General features: G+C 55.3%; 1 protein-coding gene across 1 annotated transcript; it reads left to right on the top strand.

Annotated features, from left to right (window-relative positions):
- Window positions 1-732: 732 nt before the first annotated feature.
- On the top strand, window positions 733-24,155 carry LOC133352848 (AT-rich interactive domain-containing protein 1A-like). The gene is made up of 5 exons (XM_061568807.1): window positions 733-2,610; window positions 7,197-7,406; window positions 18,288-18,686; window positions 21,466-21,576; window positions 23,988-24,155. The coding sequence occupies exons 1-5, from the start codon at window positions 1,336-1,338 to the stop codon at window positions 24,153-24,155; spliced, it is 2,163 nt and encodes a 720-aa protein (XP_061424791.1). The 5' UTR covers window positions 733-1,335.

The following is a 24,155-nucleotide window of genomic DNA, read 5'->3' as shown; positions in this document are numbered from 1 at the left end:
ACACCGCACCGGGTACTCATTTGAGGCTGAGTCGATCTAGGGAATGCTCATGACCGGTACGCACGCTCGCCACACACACACACAGGAAACACGCCGTGACGCATGTACACACACCGCATTACATCTATAACCTAGAATCAATTAATAGCCTCATTTAAATACCAGTGCAATAATCACCCTACATCCGTATTGATGTTTGCGTGAGTTAATTGTACTCCAATTGTTTTTTTTATACACGCGGTCCGAGACAACGCTTTCATTCCAGGAAATGTAATTTTACATTAATTTGTGTTGATCCACTGTTTTCGATGCTCCTTCTTCTGTAGAACCACTGTTGCTTTTGCACCGATTTCCATTCTCTCCACCACGACCCCAGTCACCCGTGCAACCCACGTTTCTGTGCCCATCATTGCTTCTCTTCCCATTTTGATTAACCCAGGTGGGGGAGGGAGGGGGCTGTACCAGTCGCTCGTGCAATTTAAAACCCATCATGCTCCCTCTCGAATTTCTCACCTGGAAGCTCGCACAAAATCAACTTGAGCCGTCATCCACCCAGCGCATTGCACGGCATGCACACACAGCGCACGGCATTCCTCCAAACATCATCAGCCGAATGCGTCGTGGCTCCATGCTCCACGCTCCGTAGCCCGTGGGTTGCGGGCCCGCGATCCACTCCGGGACTTGCGCCCTGCCCACCCGCCCGCCCGCCCGCCCGCTAATAGGAGCAATGGGTAATAGTTGAGCCGCGGCTGCCGCTGGTGCCATGCGGGCTCCGTGAGCGAGAGGAGAAACCTCGCGCGAGCCAGACCAGCCAGCCTACAACAACAACAATAACCACAGCAGCAGCAACAACAACAACAACAGCGACCACCACGGGAGATACAACAACAACAGTAGCAGCAGCGACGAGGCGGCGCGACGTGGAGCGATCGTCCATCAGGAGCCCGAGCGGGAGGAGGAGGGACGCGAGGCCGGCCGGCGGGCGGGCGGGCGGGAGGCGATGATGCGGGTCGGACGACTTGCGGTGCTGGCGTCGTTGATATCACCATCATCACCACCACCACCATCATCATCATCAGCAGCAGCAGAGGTAGAAGCAGCAGCAGCAGCCGCGGCGGCGTCGTCCTCCTCCTCGCGCTGCTGTCGCTGATCGCGCAGCAGCAGCAGCACAGATCATGGCCGCGCAGGTCCCTCCGGCTGCAGGCGGCGGCGGCAACAGCAACAACAGCAGCAGCAACAGTAACAGAGACGCGGCTGAAGCCCCGGGACCCAAGGGGCAGCAGGGGCAGCAGCAGCAGGGGCCCGAGAGCCGTGACACGGGAGGAGGAGGCAAGGATGGCGGCGGCGTGGTGTTGGTGGGGGGCGGCAATCAGGATGTGCTGTCTAACCACAGGCTCAAGGCGGGGGACGAGCCTCAATATGGTGGAGGTGGTGGAGGTGGAGGTGGCAGGGAGATTGGGGCCCTTGGGGACTCTGATGGTCGCGTGTTGCACCTTGCCAAGGGGCCTCATCCTCCTCATCCTCCTGCTGCCTCCCACTCGCATCCCTCCTCTGTGGCTCCATCCTCCTCCTCCATCATCGTCGTCTTCTTCATCATCATCCGCTGCTGCTGCTGCTGCTGCCTCGCTGCCTCACCAGGGCCCCATGGCAGAGGGCCCTGCCATGGCCGGGGAGGCCCGATACGAAGGCCCCCTTGGGGCAGCGGCAGCAGCGGCGGGGTACGGCTACCCGACCCCGTACCGAGGCCTTGGCGGCGGCGGTGGTGGAGGAGGTGGACCCGGGCCTCCCCCGGGGGCTCCCGGCTCCTCGTCCTCCACCTCGTCCACCTCCTCCTCCTCGACGTCGTCCTCTTACGAGCAACATGGCGGACAACAAAGCCAGGCCGCTCTGCTGGTGGACGGGCCTCTCAACGCTCACGACGGCTACGCCAACAGCAGTGGAGGCGCGGGGCAGTACGGGGCAGGCGCCCACCACCATCACCACCACCATCATCAGCACCATCATCAGCAGCAGCAGCATCATCATCAGCAGTACGGCGGCTACGGAGCGCCTCCACCCAGGGGATACCCGGCCCAGCCGGGATACGTTCTGGGGGGGCCTCGTGTGGCAGCTCTAACCAAGCAGCAGCAGCAGCAACAACAACAGCAACAACAACACATGATGAGTGGCTATGCGCACCACCACCATCATCATCAGCACCACCAGCAGCAGCAGCAGCACCAGCAGACTCAGCAGCACCATCACCATCAGCACCACCAGCAGCAGCAGCACCATCATCAGCAGAGGTTGCTGAGCCACGTGAACTCTACACAGCCGCCTCCCAGCGGCGCGACCCCGACCCTCAATCAGCTGCTGACCGCCCCCAGCCCCGCCAGGGCCTACAACAGCTACGCGGCCCAAGACTACCAACACCAGCACCAGGGCCTTCACCAGAGCCTCCACCAGGGCCTGCACGCCAGCATGGCAGGGCCCAAAGCGGCCGAGCTGACGGCCCACGGCCAATACGGAGCGGCTCAGCAGCAGCAGCAGCAGGCGGCGTGGGGAGGACATCAGCGGACGCATCCGGCCCTCAGTCCGGGTGGATCTGGCCAGGCCCTCGCCAGATCCCAGGTAACGCGGCCACCGGCAGGCACCACCGTGGGATGAACGGCGATCTGGTCTTCTTGTCCAGAAGTCACTGGCCAGGCCGTGGGTCACTTTCTTCGGACATATCCTGAGAATGAGGTGCATCTCTAGACCCACGATGTTTTGAGTGATAATGTGACTTTTATGATTGTCAACATTTTTATTTTTTGGGTAAGGGTCACCCTGGACCAGCCTCTGAACATTTTCCCGGGGATTTCCGATCCAAATCCTCCCCGAGATATGTGGGGGGAGGTGAGGATTTGTTTGGCTCTCCGCGGTTCTCTGTGCTCAACAAATGTGGCCCGGCAAAGAGGACGTTCCCAGTAAGAATTGCGATGGAACTTTAAAAATCCACGACAAAAAATCCCCAGATCCTATCAGGTAAACGTACTCGGCAGCCCGTTTGCTCACGGCGTCCGCTGGCCCTCTGTCCGGTGTTTTTGGGCCTCCCTTGGCCGATGATTGTCGGGTTCTAATTTTAAGACAGGTGATATTGACGAATGGTGTCGCGTTTTCCACATTTACCCAGGAGAGTCCCGCCGAGTCTCGGGCTGTTTTGTCAGGAGGATGCTGTCACATTGGCGATGCCTGGCCATGATTTCCATTCGTAATGAGCTTTGTGTGTGCGAGGAGAACGAGAGAACCCTGGAGAAAATCCACCACGGATACCATAGGGGTGACACTGGAAGCTCGATACAGATTCAATAAATCCTCTTGATGCCCTGGCCATCTCATAGCCACCTCAGCCCCGCGGAAGCCTACAACACCCGCGATTCACAGGCAGTCTCCCATTCGAGCGATGACCGGCCTTCAACTTTCGCTTAGCTTCCCAGATCTGACGAGATCAGGCGCAGTTGGGGTGATTCGGTCATTAGAGTGTGAGAGAGAGAGAGCGCACGTGTGATCGGCGAACTGGCTGCGCCCTGCTGATGGGAGCCCAAAGGACGAACCCCGGGAGCTGCTGTTGTGAAAGCGTGCGAGTGCATTTTGCGGGTCGCTCTTTTTCCCTCTACGCGTTTGCCAGGCCCACGTGTGCCGCCCTCACTGCCTGGTGACTGCTGGGTTTGTGAAATTACGTAAGGGCCCCCGGGCCGTCTGCTGACATGGCGACTGTATTCGGCAGGGGAGCGAGGGGGCTCGGGGTGTACAGTCACGCACGTAGCGCCCGCCACCGCCACTGCCGCCACATCTCCCGTGGCTCCCCCCCTCATCATCCGACGGCCGCAATTGACGCGGGGGAGTTCCGGCGTGCGGCTCTGCGTCTCCTCGCGCCGCCGCCGCCTCCGCTGTGGTGCCACCACCCCCCAACCCGTTCCCCTGCCCCCGTGGGGTTCGGTGGCGGAGGTGGCCCGCTTGGTGCGGCATACGGAGTGGCCGCTCAGGCCGGTCGCGGTCTCGAAAGCGAGGTTTGTCCCCGTCTCTCGTGACGAGCCGCACCGCCGTGGGGACGCCGCGAAGGCGTGCAGGACATGCCGCGGGGTCACGGTAATTTCCGGTGTTTTCACACGCCTGCGTGCGTGCGTGCGTGCGCGTGCGCGCGTTGGCTTCTCAATGTCTGCCGCAAGGTAGGGGCAGGACCTGCGTAGGTTTGACGAAGAACTAGACCATTGAGGGAGCCTTCTGTTGTCTAGGGGAGGCCGGGAGATTGTTCGGTGTGCTTGGATTTCCTGCGTGGGCTGTGGCATTCTGGGTGGAGAGAGCCCTCCCTTCGCAGGCTGCCTCTCTCTCTCGCTCTCTCGTTCACTGCAGAGATTGTTCTCGACTCCGCGGTCTTTCAACCATTCGAGGTTTCAAGGTCCTGGGATATGTTGGTCTGGGGATGGTTGTGGTGACGTGCGATGCCACCCTCCACTTTGTTGGCCGCGCACGGCAACGGAGGGGCACGTTGCGAGGGATCTGTCGTTGATCTCCTGGCCCTGGAGTTGCCCCCTTCCTCTCTCCACCACGTTTCGTTGATGCTTGTGGTCAGAACCTCCTCCCCTCCTGGTGGCGATTGTGAACTTGGTCACACGGGGTCTTGGGCCTCACAGTCTCCTTTTGTGAGCCACCGCCCCCCGGTGACTCTTCAGTCAGGGCGCCAGTCTGGCAAGATGTTAACTACCTCGCCTGGTCTACAGGAGGTCGCGGGTTCGATCTCAACCCTGACGCCTGCTGCTGTATATTTGGAGTTTGCGGTGTGTCTTTCTCCCCGTGGTCGCCTGCATTTTTCTCGGCTCTTCCAGTTTTTCCCTCCCCATTTAGAATCTTCCGTTTTAAGTGTTTGGCAGCTGCTATATATTTCCACGTGATAAGCCACTTCGTTGAGCTATCATTTGTGGGCACTTTACATAGCTCAGTGGGCCTTACCTGGTAAAATTAAATTAAATAGTAAAAAATCTGAAGGAAGTAGTGCGTCTGTCACCAACTTTCTGCGACATGCCGTTGACACGCCACTGTGAAGGGGATAGCGCCGTGAAAGAGACAGTCGCACCGCTGTGAAATAATCCCCGTGACACCTACGATGGTGTCGTTTTTGCAACCAATTATCCACAGTTTCAGAAAGCGTGGGGGTATTTACGGAATAGGTCGACGGTTTGACGCGCACGCTGAACGAGCAGCGCGTGATCGCCACCGTCCCCAGAGCGGGCAAAAAAGTCTGTTGGTCAGAGGGCATCCGACACCGCGGTTTATAATCGCTATGAATTCTGAATTTCAGAATTTCAGAATTCATCGTCGGTTCCCCAGTAAAAATGTGCTTCACCATCGCGTGGACGAAGCGTGCCTCAAGAGCCGTGCAACTTGCCATGCGGCAGGCAGGATCCTGGCCTGGCGTGTGCCCTTGTGCGTGCGTCCTTACGAGGTGCCGGATGATTTGTCAGTGCTTGTTCGCCGTTTAAAACCACGTGGCCTTGGGCCCAAGTTTGAGTTTGGCCTTCTGTGCCTGCTATCGGTTGCGGCCCCGCGTGCGGCGGGGGGGGGGGGGCCTCTGACTGGTCCCGAGCTCCGTGTGACGGGCCGCGAGGCTGGAGACTGGAAAGGGCCGGGCCGCGCTGGTTGCGGAAAGTTGAGAGCTTTCGAAACAAGGGAACAGAAGCGTTCCCGCGGAGGCCTGCCGCAGATAACAGCGACCTGGGATTTGCATAAAGAGTGCACGTCCCGTTTGAGAGAACTGACTCTCGGACACGAAAAAATTATGAAAATAACTGCTGGATGCAAATGTGGGAAAAGTCTCGATCAATGCCGAATTTTTTAACAATTCTTGCCGAGACTCTCCGAGTAACAGGCGACAACCCCTCCAACACTTTCTCAGCCGACAACTGTTCACATTCTCTTGACCCTTGTAATGTTTTTGTATTTGGGATTGGGATGTGGCATCCCCCCCCCCCCACTCCTACCCCCACTCCTACCCCCACCACCGGAGCTCTCTCCTGGGTCCACCCGCCGATAATCGAGGCAAATCGCGAGACCGTCGTTCTCGGTGGACGTGGTGACCGTGCCGCTCGTGCGGGACGCCGTGGGGTTGTCCCGTCACGCCCGTCGGGGAGGGCGTCCCGCCCGCCCGCCCAGCGAGAGACCCAGCACGGCGGGCACGGCGACGGTCAAATTCTCGCGCGCTCGAATTTCCCCTCGGCTGACGCCGCGAGTCGTCGGGTCAAACGCTCCAGGCACGGGCCACCCCCACTCCCCCCCAGCCCGCCAGCCCGCCCGCCCCCAAACGGTGCCGCCGACCACAGCGCGAGATTCCAGTCCAGCAAACCTCCAGACAGCGGACGGACGGACGGGCAGGCAGGCAGGCAGGCAAGCCGGTGTGTGTGGGGGGGAAGGGTGGGGCAGTGGACGGGTGGGCGTGGGGGGGGGGAGGCGGAGACCTTTCTCTATGTAGATTAGCCATGTGCTAGCCAGGGCACGCGGCGAGGAGCCCAGCCCCGAGTTGTGTTTGTCTTTGTGTGCCGCACGCGCCGCACGCGCCACCGCCTGACGTTACGCAATGAAAGGCGCTGCTGACAGCGTGGGGGGAGGGGTGGGAAGGGGGCCGTCCTCTCTCCGCGTCTGCCCGTCTCGGTTTTGCGCCGAGCTGCCACAAAGCGGCACCGTGACCGGTCACCCTTTAACGATGCCGCCGTCCGCTCGGGAGAGGGGGCCGTTGCGAGCCAATGTTAAGAAGATGTAGGAGTTACTGTGGGGACCGGGGGGAGGGGTGGCGGGGGGACAGCGGTTGGGTCTGGGGGCCTCTTCCCGCACAGCCTGCCCCTTGGTTTCCCGGAGCAGGCTCGTTTTAACCACGTGTCGAAAACAATGAAAAATCCAATTAATAGCGCCGACTCGCCGTCCCTTTCCAGCCGCTGATTTAATTCCACGGGCACGGTTTGCTTTGCAGGAGCGCGCTACGCTGTTCTGTGTCTCGGCGTCGAAGAAAGCGCGGGCGGCCGTTGATTTAAAACGAATCCGCGAGAGAGCGGTTCTGTGTATTGTCAAATGTATTGACGGCCGCGAAGTGGTTTTGTTGTTGTTTTTGTAGCCACCGCGCGGCCCCTGAACCTGCTAACCGCTTGGTGCACGCCGTGCCTCCCCGTCTCGCCCGGCCTCCGCAGGGCAATCCCATGGAGCCCATGGGGGTGAAGCGGCCGCAGCCGTACGGAATGGGAGGTAGCCCCTACCCCCAGCACCCCCAGCAGGCCGGCCAGGGGGGGCCCTACTCGGCTCAGCAACCGTACAGCCCGCCCACCCCCCAGCGCTACCCGATGGGAGCCCAGGGGGGCCCCCAGCCCCCCATGGCGGCCGGTCCCTACTCGCAGAGACAGGTACGCTCATCCACGCCCTTCGTCTCGACCGTTCGCGATTGTCGGCTAACCCGGGGCGAGCGGGCCCATCGTTTGTGTGTTACCTTCCCACGCTTGTTTAGCCGGGAGTCTCGAGGACGGTTTTCAAGAGGGTCCTGCCACGTTTTCGCAGTTGACAAGCATCGCTGCGCGTGTGCCAAGTTAAGTTATTTTGCGGCGTAATTTTTCTAAACGTAGCAAATTCAGACGGTGACCCTGCCGGAAAACGGTGGCCTACTCCTCTTCGAATGACGTTAATGGGTCGTTGTCAAAAACAAAAGATAAAGATCCCCCGTTATAGCCTTCATGGACTGTTGGGGCAAGTGCTGTTAGCGAGCACCTATGAAGGCCGGCACGGCACACGAGGGGGTGGGTGGCCAGGACCACGCCGGCCGCCTTTGTCTCCTCGGTGGTGATGTTTTTATACTCCGCACCAGGTGCTCATTTGAGGCTGAGTCGACCTAGGGGAGGTCCATGACCAGTTCAGATAATCGTCACCGGTGTTGGCCGTGAGCGGGAATCGCCGGGTTCGTAGCGCTTAGTCCGCTAACCGCCACGCCACGGCCAAACAGACGGCGCGGACTATTTTTTAAATCCTTTATATTAAGTTCGCTTGCTTGCTTGCGCGCTTACGACCGTGCAAATCTTTCGGTCGTTTTTTAACCCACTTCCCGTGATCCAATCGAGCTGACATGTTGCACACAGACTCGTTGTGCGTGACAATTTATTTGCGTAAAAAATGTTTTCTAAAATTTTCCACTTTTTAGGAAATTTTTTTTTTTCATATTTCATTTAAAATACCAATGTGATAAAAAATGAAACTCTTACTCAAGAAAAACAGAAATGAATAATAAAATAAAACCGATGCCACGCATATAAAGGATTTATAGTGAAAAACTTTGTTTCTACGGGTTAAATTTTTTATTATGGTTCACACACCACCGCAGTATTGACCAGGGCGGTCTTCCGGAATCGTACCGCGAACCCTCTGCAAGGAGCGTGGCGAAACTGCGCTCCCGCTGACGCCGCGTCACCGCCGCCGCCCCCCTTTGAAGTCGATTGTCAGCTGAGACGCACGTGGCCCACAATGCAATGCGAGTTGAGACGTTGCAGTCTTCCCTCGCTGTTTACGAACTTGCTGTCCGTGATTCTGGCTGTCCGCCAATCGCGTCTGCAACTCGGCAACGACTGCATTTATAAACTATAATATTTTCATATTTATTTTTATTTGCTTTGTTTATTATAATAATTATTTTTTGTCTCATTCTGATCATTGTCACGTATTTTAAAGCTTATTTACGTACTTGTTTAAGGTCATTCGTAGGACAATATCATTATCCGCGAAATTTTCTATTCACGAGCGGATAGCGAGGGAATACCGTACAACCGTACAACTCGAAGCAGTGGACAAAGTGCGTGGCGTTTAAAGTCAATCACAACGCGTCGGGTTTCCGCGACCAGCGCGTACGATTCACCGTTGATTGTTTTGTTGTGTTGGCCCCCCAACCTCCTAACGTCATCGGCAAATTTGTGTCGTGAGGCCATCCACCACCTGGCACGGTGTGCAGGCGTGGTTAACTACTCACCCAATGTTATCGGTGCAATTGTGGTTAACTACTCATACAATGTTATCGGTGCAAGTGTGGTTAACTACTCACCCAATGTTATTGGTGCAGGCGTGGTTAACTACTCACCCAATGTTATCGGTGCAGGCGTGGTTAACTACCCAATGTTATCGGTGTAGGCGTGGTTAACTACCCAATGTTATCGGTGTAGGCGTGGTTAACTACTCAATGTTATCGGTGTAGGCGTGGTTAACTACCCAATGTTATCGGTGCAGGCGTGGTTAACTACCCAAAGTTATCGGTGCAGGCGTGGTTAACTACCCAAAGTTATCGGTGCAGGCGTGGTTAACTACTCGCCCAATGTTATCGGTGCAGGCGTGGTTAACTACCCAATGTTATCACTGCAGGCGTGGTTAACTACCCAATGTTATCGGTGCAGGCGTGGTTAACTACTCGCCCAATTCTAGATTTGAAGTTTTCGTGACTGCAAGGATTCGTACGCTTTGGTTTTTTCGGTAAAGTCACGTAGGTAAAAAATTCAAATAAATTAAATCACGACGTTTCGAGCGCAACACAAGCGTCCTTCTTCAGGTGGGGACAGCTTAGCAAAAGCACACCGCTTAAGTGTGTCACTTACGAGAAACGTCGTAATTTAAATTTATTTTAATTTATTACCTACGTGACTTTACCGAAAAAACCAAAGAGTATAATCACCCAATGTTATCGGTGCAGGCGTGGTGAACCACTCACCCAATGTTATTGCTGCAAGTGTGGTTACCTACTTGTCCAATGTTATTGCTGCAAGTGTGGTTAACTACTCACCCAATGTTATCACTGCAGGCGTGGTTAACCACTCACCCAATGTTATCGGTGCAGGCGTGGTTAACCACTCACCCAATGTTATCGGTGCAGGCGTGGTTAACCACTCACCCAATGTTATCGGTGCAGGCGTGGTTAACCACTCACCCAATGTTATCGGTGCAGGCGTGGTTAACCACTTACCCAATGTTATCGGTGCAGGCGTGGTTAACCACTCATTCAATGTTATCGGTGCAGGCGTGGTTAACCACTCACCCAATGTTATCACTGCAGGCATGGTTAACCACTCACCCAATGTTATCGGTGCAGGCGTGGTTAACCACTCACCCAATGTTATCGGTGCAGGCGTGGTTAACTACTCACCCAATGTTATCGGTGCAGGCGTGGTTAACTACTCACCCAATGTTATCGGTGCAGGCGTGGTTAACCACTCACCCAATGTTATCGGTGCAGGCGTGGTTAACCACTCACCCAATGTTATCGGTGCAGGCGTGGTTAACCACTCATTCAATGTTATCGGTGCAGGCGTGGTTAACCACTCACCCAATGTTATCGGTGCAGGCGTAGTTAACTACTTACGCAATGTTATCACTGCAGGCGTGGTTAACTACTCACTCAATGTTATCAGTGCAAGTGTGGTTAACCACTCACCCAATGTTATCGGTGCAGAGAGGGGTTAACCACTGACGCAATGTTATCGGTGCAAGTGTGGTTAACTACTCGCGCAATGTTATCGGTGCAGGTGTGGTTAACCACTCACGCAATGTTATCGGTGCAAGTGTGGTTAACTACTCGCGCAATGTTATCGCTGCAGGCGTGGTTAACCACTCACCCAATGTTATCGGTGCAGGTGTGGTTAACCACTCACCCAATGTTATCGGTGCAGGCGTGGTTAACTACTCACCCAATGTTATCACTGCAGGCGTGGTTAACTACTCACCCAATGTTATCGGTGCAGGCGTGGTTAACCACTCACCCAATGTTATCAGTGCAGGGTGGTTAACTACTCACCCAATGTTATCGGTGCAGGCATGGTTAACCACTCACCCAATGTTATCAGTGCAGGCGTGGTTCACTACTCACCCAATGTTATCGGTGCAGGCGTGGTTAACCACTCACCCAATGTTATCAGTGCAGGGTGGTTAACTACTCACCCAATGTTATCGGTGCAGGCGTGGTTAACTACTCACCCAATGTTATCAGTGCAGGCGTGGTTCACTACTCACCCAATGTTATCAGTGCAGGCGTGGTTCACTACTCACCCAATGTTATCAGTGCAGGCGTGGTTCACTACTCACCCAATGTTATCAGTGCAGGTCTGGTTAACTACTCGCCGAATGTTATCGGTGCAGAGAGGGCGACGCGATGGCGAGATGTTAACTACTTAGCTCGGTATGAGGGAGGTCGTCGGTTCGTTCCCGACCCTGATGCCTGCTATATGCTCGGAGTTTGCATGTCTCTCTCTCTCCCTGTAGTCGCGTTGATTTTTATCCGGATCCTCCGGTTTTTCCCTCCACATTTAGAATCAACGTCACGCGTTTAGAGTATTTGGCTGCTGTAGATTGCCACGTGATGATGAGCCACTTCGTTGAGCTGTCATTTGTGGCCAAGTCGCTTCTGAACAAAGAGCTACACAGCTTACTGGGGGCCTTACCTGGTCAAATAAAAAAAGTTTCAGAGTTTTCAGTTTATTTTTATTGCCACGGCTCGCTCATCGCTCGAGTCGGACAGCAATTCTCAGCGGGGACCTGCGACAGATATTTGACCGGATCTTTGAGTGACATAACCTAAAAATCAATTGCGAATCGTTTTAAACTGTAGCTTACTTTACATCCAAACCGAGGTAGCTGCGGGATAGGCTATAGTTCAAGAGCTTTCATATTCCAATGAGACATAGTTTCTTTCTCTGTGGGGCATGGAGAAGCTATTAACGACCCCACACAGGCCCAACAATTAGTTTGGCCTGTGTGGGGTCGTTGGTGCAACGAGATTCGTCGTCGCGGTGTTGGGGATCGTCATCATCACCGTCAACAGCGGCGGGATCTGTCTAAAAAAAAAAAACTAAACTATTTGTTTATTTTCTTGGTTCTTTCGGTAAAGTCACGTAGAAGGGAAATAATAAAATAACAAAAACAAAACATAATAAAATACAATTCTCATGACGTTTCGGCCACAACGCAAGCAGCCGTCCTCAGGTGAAGAACATGGCTGTCGTGACTTTACCAAAAGAACCAAGAAGATGAATCCCTGCAGTCACGAAAGCTTTAAATCGAAATTGATTTGTTTATTTTACCAGGTAAGGCCCGCTGAGCTATATATCACAACTGATAGCTCAACGAAACTCCTAACAGCCTCATACTCTAAACGCACGTTGATCCTAAATGTGGAGGGAAAAGCCGGAGGGCCCGGAGAAAACTCCACGCGACCACATCTCGTCACCGCGGCGCCCCTCCGTTGGATGAAGGCTTCCCCAAGCCGTCCTCCTTCTCTCGCGGTCTCGCAACGCGGCAATCTGTACACCTGACGCGCGCGCGTGAGCTGATTTCGTCGCTCCGTCTCCCGCGGTGGACGTCCTCTCGGCTCGTGTTGTGCCCCCCTCCCCCTTTGGCTGCCACTCCGTCTTTAGTCTCGGCCGCCGGCCACGATGCTCCCTCCTCGTAGCCCGTGACAAGTCCCGGCCAGTCCCCACCTAACTCGACGTGATGTCCCCTGCTGCCGCTCTTCCTTGTGCTCCTCGTTCTCTTTCTCCGTGTGATTCCTCGCACGCGCCTCTCGGTAACCGCCCCAGGTGGCCCGGCGGTTGAGCGAGCGGCACGGGCGATCCGAAGGTTTGCGCGTTCAGATCCTGGTTGGGGGTTGACTTGGCCTATCGTCCCCTCCCGGGGTCTCTGTAAAACGAGCACCGCCTTGTGCGGAAGTCACCAGGGCTTGTTTTATGTAACAGGCTCGCACCCCCCCCCCTCCCAACATCGACATAGGAACGTGGAATTTCCACCACTGGCTCTGCAGGGCTGTGAACAGCGGATGAGCACCGATGCCTCAATGTTCATTTGAGCAAGGGGCCACTTTGGCTTTTGGACGTGAGATCGCTCGACGGCCAGGAGTGGTCGCCCTCTACTCTTCACGCGTCTCACTTGTCTGGGCTGTTCAGAGGCCGGAAGTTCAGAAGTTGATTTCCCGAGTAGAGCCCCTTTCGAACTGGGCCAGTATATCTCCTTTCCAACGGTGACCTGCAGACAATATCAGCAGCAGTAATAAAGTGTTTACATATTACAAGTTCTATGTGCTTTGAAAACATAAATTTTGATAAGAAAAGATAACTATATTAGACAAAAAGTTTGTTATCTAGATTCATACCTGGATTCCTGCCTGCCTGGCTAGCACGCGGTGGTGATGTCACCATGCACATCTGCACGATGTATGCTATCGTGCCATCATATCACACACTATATTAGAGGTTTTGCTGGCTGGCTGGCTGGAAGGAGAGAAGGAGGGTCTGACAGACGGACGGTTATCTACATCCACACCCATTGGCCGAGTTTAGGCCTCACCGAGTCGAGAGACTCAAGCTTGTGGGGATTCTGCGACGTGGGGACGCTGCTGGCGACGTGTAACCGAGTGTTTGTTCGCCTGAATGGAGACTCGAAACCGGGGGGGGGGGGGGTGGGGGTGACACTCGGCACCGCCACCTCTCGGCCACACCTCGCTGCAGCCCCCACGCCAGAGGTCGCAATCGGGTACCCGATACCCGTACCCTACCCGATACCCGGCCAGATACCCGTTTGCGACCCTGGTGTGGCCGGGTACAGGTAGGCCGTGAGTCACTGGTGAGTAACCGTTTGTCACTCATTTCCCAACGTCTTGTCTCTTCTCACAATTCAAGTTCCTAGAATCAACCCACCCACGCCTGCAACATGGCTTCATCCCAGAGGTCGCAATCGGGTACCCGATACCCGTACCTTACCCGATACCTGGCTACCCGTACCCGGCCGGGTATCGGGTACGGGTACCCGTTTGCTACCCTGGTGCGGCCGGTTACGGGTAAGGAATCAAAACCTGTTTGCGACCTCTGCCCTACGACACCCGGCAAGCCCTGGTGTTCGCCCATCTAAATGCTAGCCAGGCCCAAACGCCGCTGCCTGGAGCCGATGAGGCCGAGCGTGTTTGGGGGCGATTCTGTCAGTCCGCTGCCGGACGAAGGCCTCGTCGCTCTTTTGTCGCTACTGCCAAGGCCATTGCTCCCCGTGAACTTTTCCGCTCAGAGTTGACGGTCCGCCGCTCGTCTGTGGCGGCGCGCCAGTCGCCGTTTAAACCGCGCTTTCGAGTGGAGAGGGTTGGTGGTCTCCCTCCGTTTAAACCGCGCTCCCGAGTGGAGAGGGTTGGTGGTCTCCCTCCGTTTAAACCGCGCTCTCGAGTGGAGAGGATTGGTGGTTCTCCCTCCGCTCGCGAGCGGGCCGCTCGATAGAAACCCGTCGCGTTAAACTTTGCTCGATCTGCCTAAAATTCTAGCTCTGAGAGAATGAACAATAAATCGGTCCGACTGTCACGTGAAGAAACTTCACTCGCAGATGCTAAACACATTGCACGATGCAACACAATTTTTTGTTCCTGGGTCGTAAGTGTTATTTCGTAATTGCTTATGCCTAAAAAGTCTAGAAAGTGGCTATTATTCCGCACAAACTTTGCTTTTGTGACCAGGACAGTGATGTTCTTTGGGTCTTTCGGTAAAGCCACGTAAGATAGGTTCAAAGAAAATTATTAAAAACGTCGACGTTTCGATCGCAACACAAGCGATCGTCATCAGGAGGAGAAAAAGGCGACCGCTTGTGTTGTGATGGAAACGTCGTAGTTTTTTGTTATTTTCTGAGACCTGTCTACTTGGCTTTACCGAAAGACCCAAATAATATGAATTCCTGCAGTCACGAAAGCTTTAAGTCAAGATTTCGGACAGTGATCATTTGAAATTTGCCTTATTTTCAATGAGAAAACGGGCGAATTTGTGTCTTTTCGTTGACACTAGTCAGAAAAAACAACACATGAATCTAAATTAACATGTATTTATACTAAAGTAATAAAAAAATGACTACAAAAGATTTAGAAGTGAGTAGTTTTTCGAGATTTACGATTATACTGTAAATCACTTTCACGAATCAGCCCCCAAATCTAGTCTCCCATCATGTTCTCGTTATACTGTCCTTGGTAGCGGCGTTCAAACTCCAGTATATCCTGGTGGAAGCGCTCGCCTTGCTCCTCCGAGTACGCTCCCATGTTCTCCTTGAATTGATTAAGATGAGCATCAAGGATATGGACTTTGAGGGACATCCTACGGCCCATTGTGCCGTAGTTCTTCACCAGTCTCAACCAGCTCCTTGTGATTGCCCAGGAAGCCACGAACCACTGCGACAAAGCTGTCCCAAGCCGCTTTCTCTTGGGGAATTCATTGCACTCCAGGATCTTCTTTATCTGTGGTCCGACGAAGACACCGGCTTTGGCCTTTGCCTCAGACAGCTTAGGGAAGAAGTCTTGAAGGTACTTGAAGGCTGCCGATTCCTTATCTACAGCTCTGACAAATGGTTTCATAATGCCCAATTTGATGTGCAGTGGTGGCATCAGCACCTTCCGGGGGTCCACCAGTGGCTCCCACTTGACGTTGTTCCTCCCCACAGAGAACTCGGTCCGCTGTGGCCAGTCCTGCCTGTGGTAGTGCGCCTTGGTGTCTAAATCTGTTGTGATCATTTTTGTATTACTTTAGTATAAATACATGTTAATTTTGATTCGTATGTTGTTGTTTTTCTGACTTTGTGAACGAAAAGAGACAAATTCGCCCGTTTTCTCATTCAAAATAGGTACATTTCAAAATATCACTGTCCTGGGCATAAAAGCAAAGTTTGTGGGGAATAATAGCCACTTTCTGTACTTCTGAGGCATAAGCAATTAGTAAATAACACCTACTACCCAGGAACAAATAATAGTTTCACAGTGTTATCCGTCGCGTCTTTGTGGAGAATATAATTAACAAAATAAACTGGCAGGCAAATCGCCTCCCTCACAAGTCTGTTTCTCCGCTTAAAAAAAAATATCCTTTGGATGTGCAAAAAAAAAAAACCCACTACGTTTTAACGTTTTTAGACGGCTGTGCGAGGAGGAGGAGGAGGCGGAGGCGTATTCTCACTTGCTGTGTCAGCAGCAGGAAGTGCTGCCCCCTTCTGTGTGACCGGAGGTCATTTAAAGAAGAAGAAGAGGGGATCCCAAGAGGTAGCTCTGTGGTATCCGCTTCCGCGGACCGTTCTCTAGCATCGGGGATTCCGCTGCCTTGGTGAAGAATATTGAAACTGAAATTCGGGTTTGACTGGTGACAAAAGTGAACGCGCGCAGTGCGGTGGCGTGGAGGTTTGGCGAGCGCTGCCACACCCCGAGTGTAACACCGTCACCTCACCACGAACCACCGCCGGACTTGGCGACTCTCTGCCGCCACCGCCGTCTCCCCGCAGGTCACCTCGCGCGTGCGTGCGCGGTGTCCGTGCCGTAACATTGTCCGTTGGTTTGTCCACGGTGGCTCGGAGATGTTAACTTCTTCGCCCGGTATGCAGGAGGTCGCGAGTTCGATCCTGACCCTGACGCCTGTTGTACATTTGGAGCTTGCGTGTCTCTCTCCCTGCGGTCGCGTGGATTTGTCTCTGGGTTCCTCCGGTTTTTCCCTCCAAGTTTCTAATCAACATCACGCGTTTAGAGTATTTGGCCGCTATAAATTTGCACATGATGATGAGCCACTTCGTTGGGCTATCACTTGTGGCCAGGTCGCTTCTGAAAAAGAGCTACACAGCTCAGTGGGCCCTTACCTGGTAAAATAGAAAGTTTCGTTTTAGTTTAAACTCGGGGGCTGAGTGCAGGCCCCGAGGTCCACAACGTCAAGCGGCGACAATGATTAGCGCTTGTTTCCTGCGGACTGCGTTGTGTCATAGGCCTTTAGGCCTGTGTCTATTCTCGTCGATTCTTGTGTGTGACAATGTGTCTTCTTGATTCTTTCGGTAAAGTCACGTAGAAGGGAAATAATAAAATTATAATAAAACATAATAAAATACAGTTCTCACAACGTTTCGGCCACAACGCAAGCAGCCGTCAGGTGAAGAACAGGTCTGTCGGATGCTGTCTTTCCGACAGACCTGTTCTTCACCTGACGGCTGCTTGCGTTGTGGCCGCAACGTCGTGAGAATTGTATTTTATTATGTTTTATTTTTATTATTTTATTATTTCCCTTCTACGTGACTTTACCGAAAGAACCAAGAAGATGAATCCCTGCAGTCACGAAAGCTTTAAATCGACAAATGTGACAATGTGGTTTAGGAGTTCGATACCAATGTCGAGGTCCAGCTGCTGTTGAGCAGCATGAGACAGCTTCAGCAGAGACGGAGAGTTCGTGTCGTGTCGCTGTTCCTCCTCCGTTGAAAGAGCGCTCAGTCACAGTGGGCTCACTGCGCGGTCCGTAGTGTGGGTCACGTGGCCACAGTCGCAACACTGTGGCTAGTGTCGTTAGTGTGTCTCTCTGCATCTCTATGCATCTCTATGCATCTCTCTGCATCACTATGTATGTCTATGAGTCTCTGTGTTTCGATGGTCCATAGTCTGGGTTGCATGGCCAGTCGCGCACCTCTGGTTTGTGGCTTTAATTTACAGGTCTCTTTGGGTCTATGGCTCTCTGTGTATCTCTGGTTGTCTGTATCTCTGTGTCTCTATGGGTGACTGGGGTCCGTACTTTGGGCTGCATGGCCCCAGTCGCACTCCTGTGTAGACCTCGGCAAGGTAAGGTAAAAGTGTAAAAACAACGAGCCTACCTTTACCCTACCTTTTACCTTACCACAATACAATCACTCTACCCTACCCTTTACCCTTTAGCAGGTAAGGTAAAAGGTTAAAAGCAACGAGCCTACCTTTTACCCGACCCTTTACCCTTACCCCTTGGCATGTCGACACCTTTACCTTTATCCTTTTACCCGGTAAAAAGGGTACAATTACCTTACCTTGCCGAGGCCTACTCCTGCGTCGTAATTTTACATCTACGCAGGAGATGTGTGCATCGGCCTGCTGGCGATGTTCCCACGCCGCTGGTGGTTACCTTAGGGCCTGTGCCCACCAACAGCAATAGAAACATTGGTCCCGTGCATGTGTCTGTGCATGTGTGGGCGTGTCTGTGCGTGTCTGTGTGCGCGCGCGCGTGTATACTCACTTCCATTGGCTGACGCTGATCTCGCTAAGCTGAGTTTGATTCCCTGCCATGTCGAGCATAAGGGCCAAAAAGGATATCTTAACATGTCCTGGGCTTCTTCTAGGCCGAGACTAAGGTGGCAGATCGTGTTGCTGATCGCCCATCCCCTCGTGCGCCTTGCCAGCCTTCATAGGTGCTTCTCGCTAACAGCACTTGCCCCAACAGTCTATTAAGGCTACAGGGGGGATCTTTGTCTTTGTGTGTGTGCGCTCGCAGGCCGTGCCTGCTCATTACGGCCACCAAGGGATGTCTGGATACTGCCCACCAGGCCAAGGCCAGCCCCACCAGGGCCAGCCTCACCCGGGCCAGCCCCACCCGGGCCAGCCTCACCCGGGCCAGCCCCACCCGGGCCAGCCCCACCAGGGCCAGCCCCACCCGGGCCAGCCGCACCCGGGCCAGCCACACCAGGCTCAATCGCACCCGGGGCAGCCTCACCCGGGGCAGCCTCACCCGGGGCAGCCTCACCAGGGCCAGCCCCACCCGGGCCAGCCGCACCAGGGCCAGCCGCACCCGGGCCAGCCGCACCAGGGCCAGCAGCAGCAGCAGCAGGGCCAGCCGTATTACGGGCAGCAGGGAGCGGGGGCGTATGGGGGCCAGCGGTACCCCATGCAGCAGGTGACCATGCATGCGGCGCTCCTCCTGTGAAGGCCATCTGCGGGCCCGGCGCGTGGCCGGTAGGCGGGCGGGCGCGCGAGCGGGCGGGCCGGGGGATGGCCCTCATTACCGGGGCAATGTAAATCCGTGCTGGGGGCCATCGAAAGATTCACCACTCCCCCGCTCCCCCCCCCCCCTCCTCTCCTCACAATCGGAGGGATTCCGCGAAATGTCTCGCCAAGGTTCCATTCATCAACCGCGTGGCGTAGAGGCCGTACGTGTTGCTGCAGTTGTGTCCTCTGTCTGGTGTCCTCAATACTGGCTCCGCGGTGGCTATGAGATGTTAACTACCTCGCCTGGTATACAGGAGGTCGTGGGTTCGATCCCAACCCTGACGCCTGCTGCTGTATATTTTGAGTTTGCATGTTCTCCTCGTGGTCGCATGGATTTTTCTCTGGGTCCTCTGGTTTTTCCCTTCACATTTAGAATGAACGTGCGTTTAGAGTGTTTGGCTGCTATGAATTTCCACTTGATGATAAGCCACTTTGTTAAGCTATCATTTGTGGCCAGGTCGCTTCTGATAAAGAACGTTATAGCTCAGTGGGCCTTAGCTGGTAAAATAAAAAATAGTTTGAATTCAAATGAGTGTCGAGGCATTGGTGCTCATGTCCTGTTTACAACTCTGAGCTGGGAGGTAGAAATTCCTCATTCCTATGGCGGGGGTGAATCTATCCGATAGGACAATTGCACAAAGTGGCACTCACTTTATCGACCCTGGAGGGAGAGATGGTGGGCCAAGTCAACCCTTCAACCAGAATTTGAACTCGCAAACTTTCCATAAATCATGAAAAAATATTTTGGACGTCTTCAATAAAAACTAAACTTCCCATCGGCTGCACGGCCTTCTGGGAGCGCATAGCTACAGCAGCATTTGCTGACTGCAAGGGAAACTGTGGACCGGTTTCGACATGCAGTGTCTCATCGGCAGAGCCAGGGGCTTTTCTGAACCAATTTGGGTCAACTGCCAGATGTTTGCAGGCAAGGGCCCCTCTCTGGGATATGATACGAAAATATAAGAGTACATTTAGATTATAATTTGCGTTACCTTATCATAATTGCGAAAAAAACACACATTTTTTTGTAATTGAACAATCAATGATTTTCTATTTCTTGTGGGAAATGGTGAATGTTGGAGCTTCCGCAGTGGTGCAACGGTCAGCACGCTGGACCTGCGAGCCAGAGGACACCGGTTCAATTCCATCTGCTGCGGCGGCAGTTAAAACGATGAGGACAACTTTGTTAAATGATGCCCCCCCCACCCCCTTGACCTGCCCACTTAGCCCCCACCCCCCCCTTCTTAGCCCCCCACACTTCTTAGCCCCCCCTTTGCACCCCCCCCCCTTAGCCGACCCCCGCCACCTCTGTCCACCCAGCAGTGTAAATGAGGTCCCCATTGTCAAAGTCGATCGGCAGGTCGCGTTTGGTGGGGTAAACATGGCTACTCTCTCCTCCGTTTAAACGGTCGACCAAAGATCATCCCCCTGTCGAGTGGTTCGCCGGTGGGCGGCGGGGCCTCCTTCCTCCGGCAGTGGCTTGAGCGAGCAGTCGCAGGGCTGCGCCTTTGCCTCCCTCTCCCCGTGTGCGATTTGATTTGGCACCCGACTTTCTGCGGCGGTGGGATGTCGATTGCGGGGGTAGTTGTTATCGGCGCCGGCTGCCACACGGGGAGGTTCGTCGGCGATGTGGTGCGGTGAGGAGTCGGTGGTTCGTCGCCGCGTGCCGGACAAACGCACGTCGGTGGCTGGCGGAGTTGCGGAGAGGTTCCGCTCGTTCCCACCTGATTGGCGGATTCATCGATGGGTCGTTACCAACCGACGCTTGCGCGCTGGAGCGGTGGGGGACGCCGCGAGAGGGTGGCGAGTGAGCGAGTGCGCGGGCGTGTGGGCGTGTTTGACGTGCACGCGTGTCAGGTGACCGGTCGATGCGTGATGATTTGCTGAGTCGAGTCGCGCGCGTTGTTTTAGGAATCGGCTTGGTACACGCGGGCGTTTGCACGCACACACGCGCACACACTTATGTACCCATATATGCACACTAAACAAAGACATATATCCCCCGTGTAGCTTCAACATACTGTTTGGGCAAGTGCTGTTGGCGAGCACCGATAAAGGCCGGAATGGTACACGAGGGGGTGGGTGGTCAGCACCATGCCCAGCTGCCTTTATCTCCCCAGTGGCGATGTTTACCGACCGCACCAGGTACTCATTTGAGGCTGAGTCGACCTAGGGGGGGGGGCCCAGGACCGGTTCAGATAATCGTCACCAATGTTGGCCGTGAGCGGGAATCGAACTCGGGTCGCCAGGTTCGAAGCGTGGCGCTAACCGTTAGACTACCGCTCCCCACGCACACACGTCTACACGCACGCACGCACGCACACCCCTACGCGTACACGCGCGGCGCAGACACATGCTGCCAGAAATCGGCGTGATTGTTAAATTGGATATTGTAATTTTTGTTTTAAAGGTTTTTACAGTTAACACAAGCTTAATTAATTTTAGTTGCAAATTGAGAGACACGCAAGGTCAAGTTAACCCCTGCACGGCCGCGACCGAGCCACCACCCCCTCCCGACGCGTCGAGGAGCGGCCCCCGAGCGCCCCGCTCTGAACGTCGACCCCCTTCGTGTGTCCCCCCCCCAAACCTCCCCTCCACCCGCCCGCCCCCCGACTATCTCCCCCCCCACCATCTCCTCCCGGCCCTGCATAACCTCGCCGCCCCCCCCACCCCCACGTGTCCACCAGGAGGTCCCGCAGGAGCTGTACGGAGGCAGAGGGCCCCAACCGCTCCCCGCTGGGAAGGCCGCCCATGACGACATGGGCATGATCCAGCCGGGCCGTCCCTCCAGCCTCCCCGTGAGTGTGCGGCGTGACGAGCAGGCCGGCCTACCCGTGAGTGTGTGGAGTAGTGAGCAGGCTGACCTCCCCGTGAGTGTGTGGCCTAGTGAGCAGGCCGGGTTCCCCGTGAGTGTGTGACGTGACGAGCAGGCCGGGTTCCCCGTGAGTGTGTGGAGTAGCGAGCAGGCTGGGTTCCCCGTGAGTGTGCGGCCTAGTGAGCAGGCCGGCCTACCCGTGAGTGTGTGGCCTAGTGAGCAGGCCGGGTTCCCCGTGAGTGTGTGACGTGACGAGCAGGCCGGGTTCCCCGTGAGTGTGTGGAGTAGCGAGCAGGCTGGGTTCCCCGTGAGTGTGCGGCCTAGTGAGCAGGCCGGCCTCCCCGTGAGTGTGCGGCCTAGTGAGCAGGCCGGGTTCCCCTGAGTGAGCGGCCTAGTGAGCAGGCCGTCCTCCCCGTGAGTGTGCGGCCTAGTGAGCAGGCCGGGTTCCCCGTGAGTGTGTGACGTGACGAGCAGGCCGGGTTCCCCGTGAGTGTGTGGAGTAGCGAGCAGGCTGGGTTCCCCGTGAGTGTGCGGCCTAGTGAGCAGGCCGGCCTCCCCGTGAGTGTGCGGCCTAGTGAGCAGGCCGGGTTCCCCTGAGTGAGCGGCCTAGTGAGCAGGCCGTCCTCCCCGTGATTGTGTGGACTAGCGATCAGGCCGGCCTCCCCGTGAGTGTGCGGCCTAGTGAGCAGGCCGGGTTCCCCGTGAATGTGCGGCCTAGTGAGCAGGCCGGGTTCCCCTGAGTGAGCGGCGCGACACCCAGGCTGGCCTGCGTGTAATTGCTTGGCGTAACAAGCAGGCCGCTTTCCTGCTGCTGCAGCGCTGTCCAGCTCCTTGGTGCTGAAGGGTTCATTGACCCCGGCTGCAGTTGAGACTGGGTGTGACCTGTGTGTGTGTGTGTTTACTGTGGTTAGGTGAGAGGTGCGAGCGTGCGTGGGAAGTGGTTATCTAGCGGTTTAGCGCGCTACGCCATGAACCCGGCGACCCGAGTTCGATTCCCGCTCACCGGCCACCAAAACCGGTGACCGTTATCTGAACCGGTCCTCCCCTAGGTCGACTCAGCCTCACATGAGTACGTGGTGTGGTGTGTAAACATCGCCATTGGGGAGACACCCCCCCCCCCACCCTCTCGTGTATCGTGCCGGCCTCCATAGGTGCTCGCTAACAGCACTTGCCTCAACAGTTTGTTTAGGCTATACGGGGGATCTTTGTCTTTGGTGTAAGTGGGGTTAGTTGAGAGCTGCCAGTGTGATTAGGTGAGAGGTTGAGAGGTTGGTGGTTGTATGTGGTTAGGTGAGCGGTGTGTGTGGTTAGGTGAGCGGTGTGTGTGGTGAGGTGAGCGGTGTGTGTGGTTGTGTGTTGTTAGGTGAGTGGGGTGAGCGGTGTGTGCGATTGTGTGGTTTTGTGTGGAAAGGCGAGTGGTTTGCGCGTGGCGATGTGAGCGTTTGCGTGCGGTAATATTAGCGGTTGCACGTGGTTGCGCACCATACGCCACATGGAACCCTCTAACTCTCGCAAGCAGGGCTGCCCCCCCTCCCTCCCCATTCACTCCCCAGGAGGAGCCTTCCGGAGGTGCTCGCACCAATTAACCGAAACATCTCAACCAGACTCGCCTGTCGTGGAATCGCGGCTGAGTAGCGTGACTGTCGGCGCGTGCGTGTGCGCGTGTGTGCGTGTGTGTGCGCGTGTGTATGCGCGTGTGCGTGCGTCTGCGTGTGTGCGTGTGTGCGTGTCCGTGCGTGTGTGTGTGTACGCGTGTGTATGCGCATGTGCGTGCGTCTGTGTGTGTGCGTGTGTGTGTGCGCACGTGTGTGTACGCATGTGCGTGCGTCTGTGTGTGTGCGTGTCCGTGCGTGTGATTTACTCCAGAGGCCTACGGTGGGGCTCGTTCCGTGTGCGTGTGAACCAGAGCCGCTAACGCGCGCACTTCCGGCGGCCTTCTTCTTCTCGTCGTGCGCCCTCTCGCAAATAAATCTCGTGCCGAATTAACGGCACGGCCGCACGTCTGGGGCGCCGCGGTGAGCGAAAAGTCCCCTGATGTGCAGGAGGTCGTGGGTTCGATCCCGACCCTTAAGCCTGTTATATATTTGGAGTTTGCGTGTCTCTCTCTCTGTCCCGTGGATTTTTCGTCACCGGGTCCTCTGTATTTTCCCTCCACATTTCGAATCGACGGTGCGCTCAGAGTATTTGGCTGCTATGGATTTCCACGTGATGATAAGCCACTCCGTTGAGCTGTCGTTTGCGATAGCCAGGTCGATTCTGATAAGAGCTACGTAGCTCAGTGGGCCTCCTTACCTGGTCAAATAGAAGTTTGTTATTAAATAGCGAATATCAAGGTGAGAGGGATGCACAGAGAGGAGGAGGATTTGCTTTTTGGTCTCTCACGACGAGGAGCAGGAGGACGGACGAGGACTTGCGCAGGCACCGGGGAACTTTGCCGGACGGTGGCGGTGGCGGTGGCGGTTGTGGTTGCCGTGGCTACGCTGCACGTGGCTATGCCCGTGGAGGCAGCAGGGCGAGGGGTTGCTGGATCACCGCACAGATTTTGGCGGAACTCCCTTCTAG

This window comes from Lethenteron reissneri, chromosome 5 (genome assembly GCF_015708825.2).
Source record: "Lethenteron reissneri isolate LAM-NWPU_2019-01 chromosome 5, ASM1570882v1, whole genome shotgun sequence".
NCBI classification, from domain to species: Eukaryota; Metazoa; Chordata; class Hyperoartia; order Petromyzontiformes; family Petromyzontidae; genus Lethenteron; species Lethenteron reissneri.
The sequence above is the reverse complement of the archived record's forward strand: the minus strand, read 5'-3'. Positions and strand labels throughout refer to the sequence as shown.

Excerpts from the sequence above, each read along its gene's own strand:
- LOC133352848 (XM_061568807.1), top strand. The coding sequence starts at position 1,336 with ATGGCGGCGGCGTGGTGTTGGTGGGGGGCGGCAATCAGGATGTGCTGT. Across the intron at positions 7,407-18,287 it reads GTCCCTACTCGCAGAGACAG|GCCGTGCCTGCTCATTACGG; the intron begins GTACGCTCATCC and ends GTGCGCTCGCAG. Across the intron at positions 21,577-23,987 it reads GCCGTCCCTCCAGCCTCCCC|GAGGACGGACGAGGACTTGC; the intron begins GTGAGTGTGCGG and ends GACGAGGAGCAG.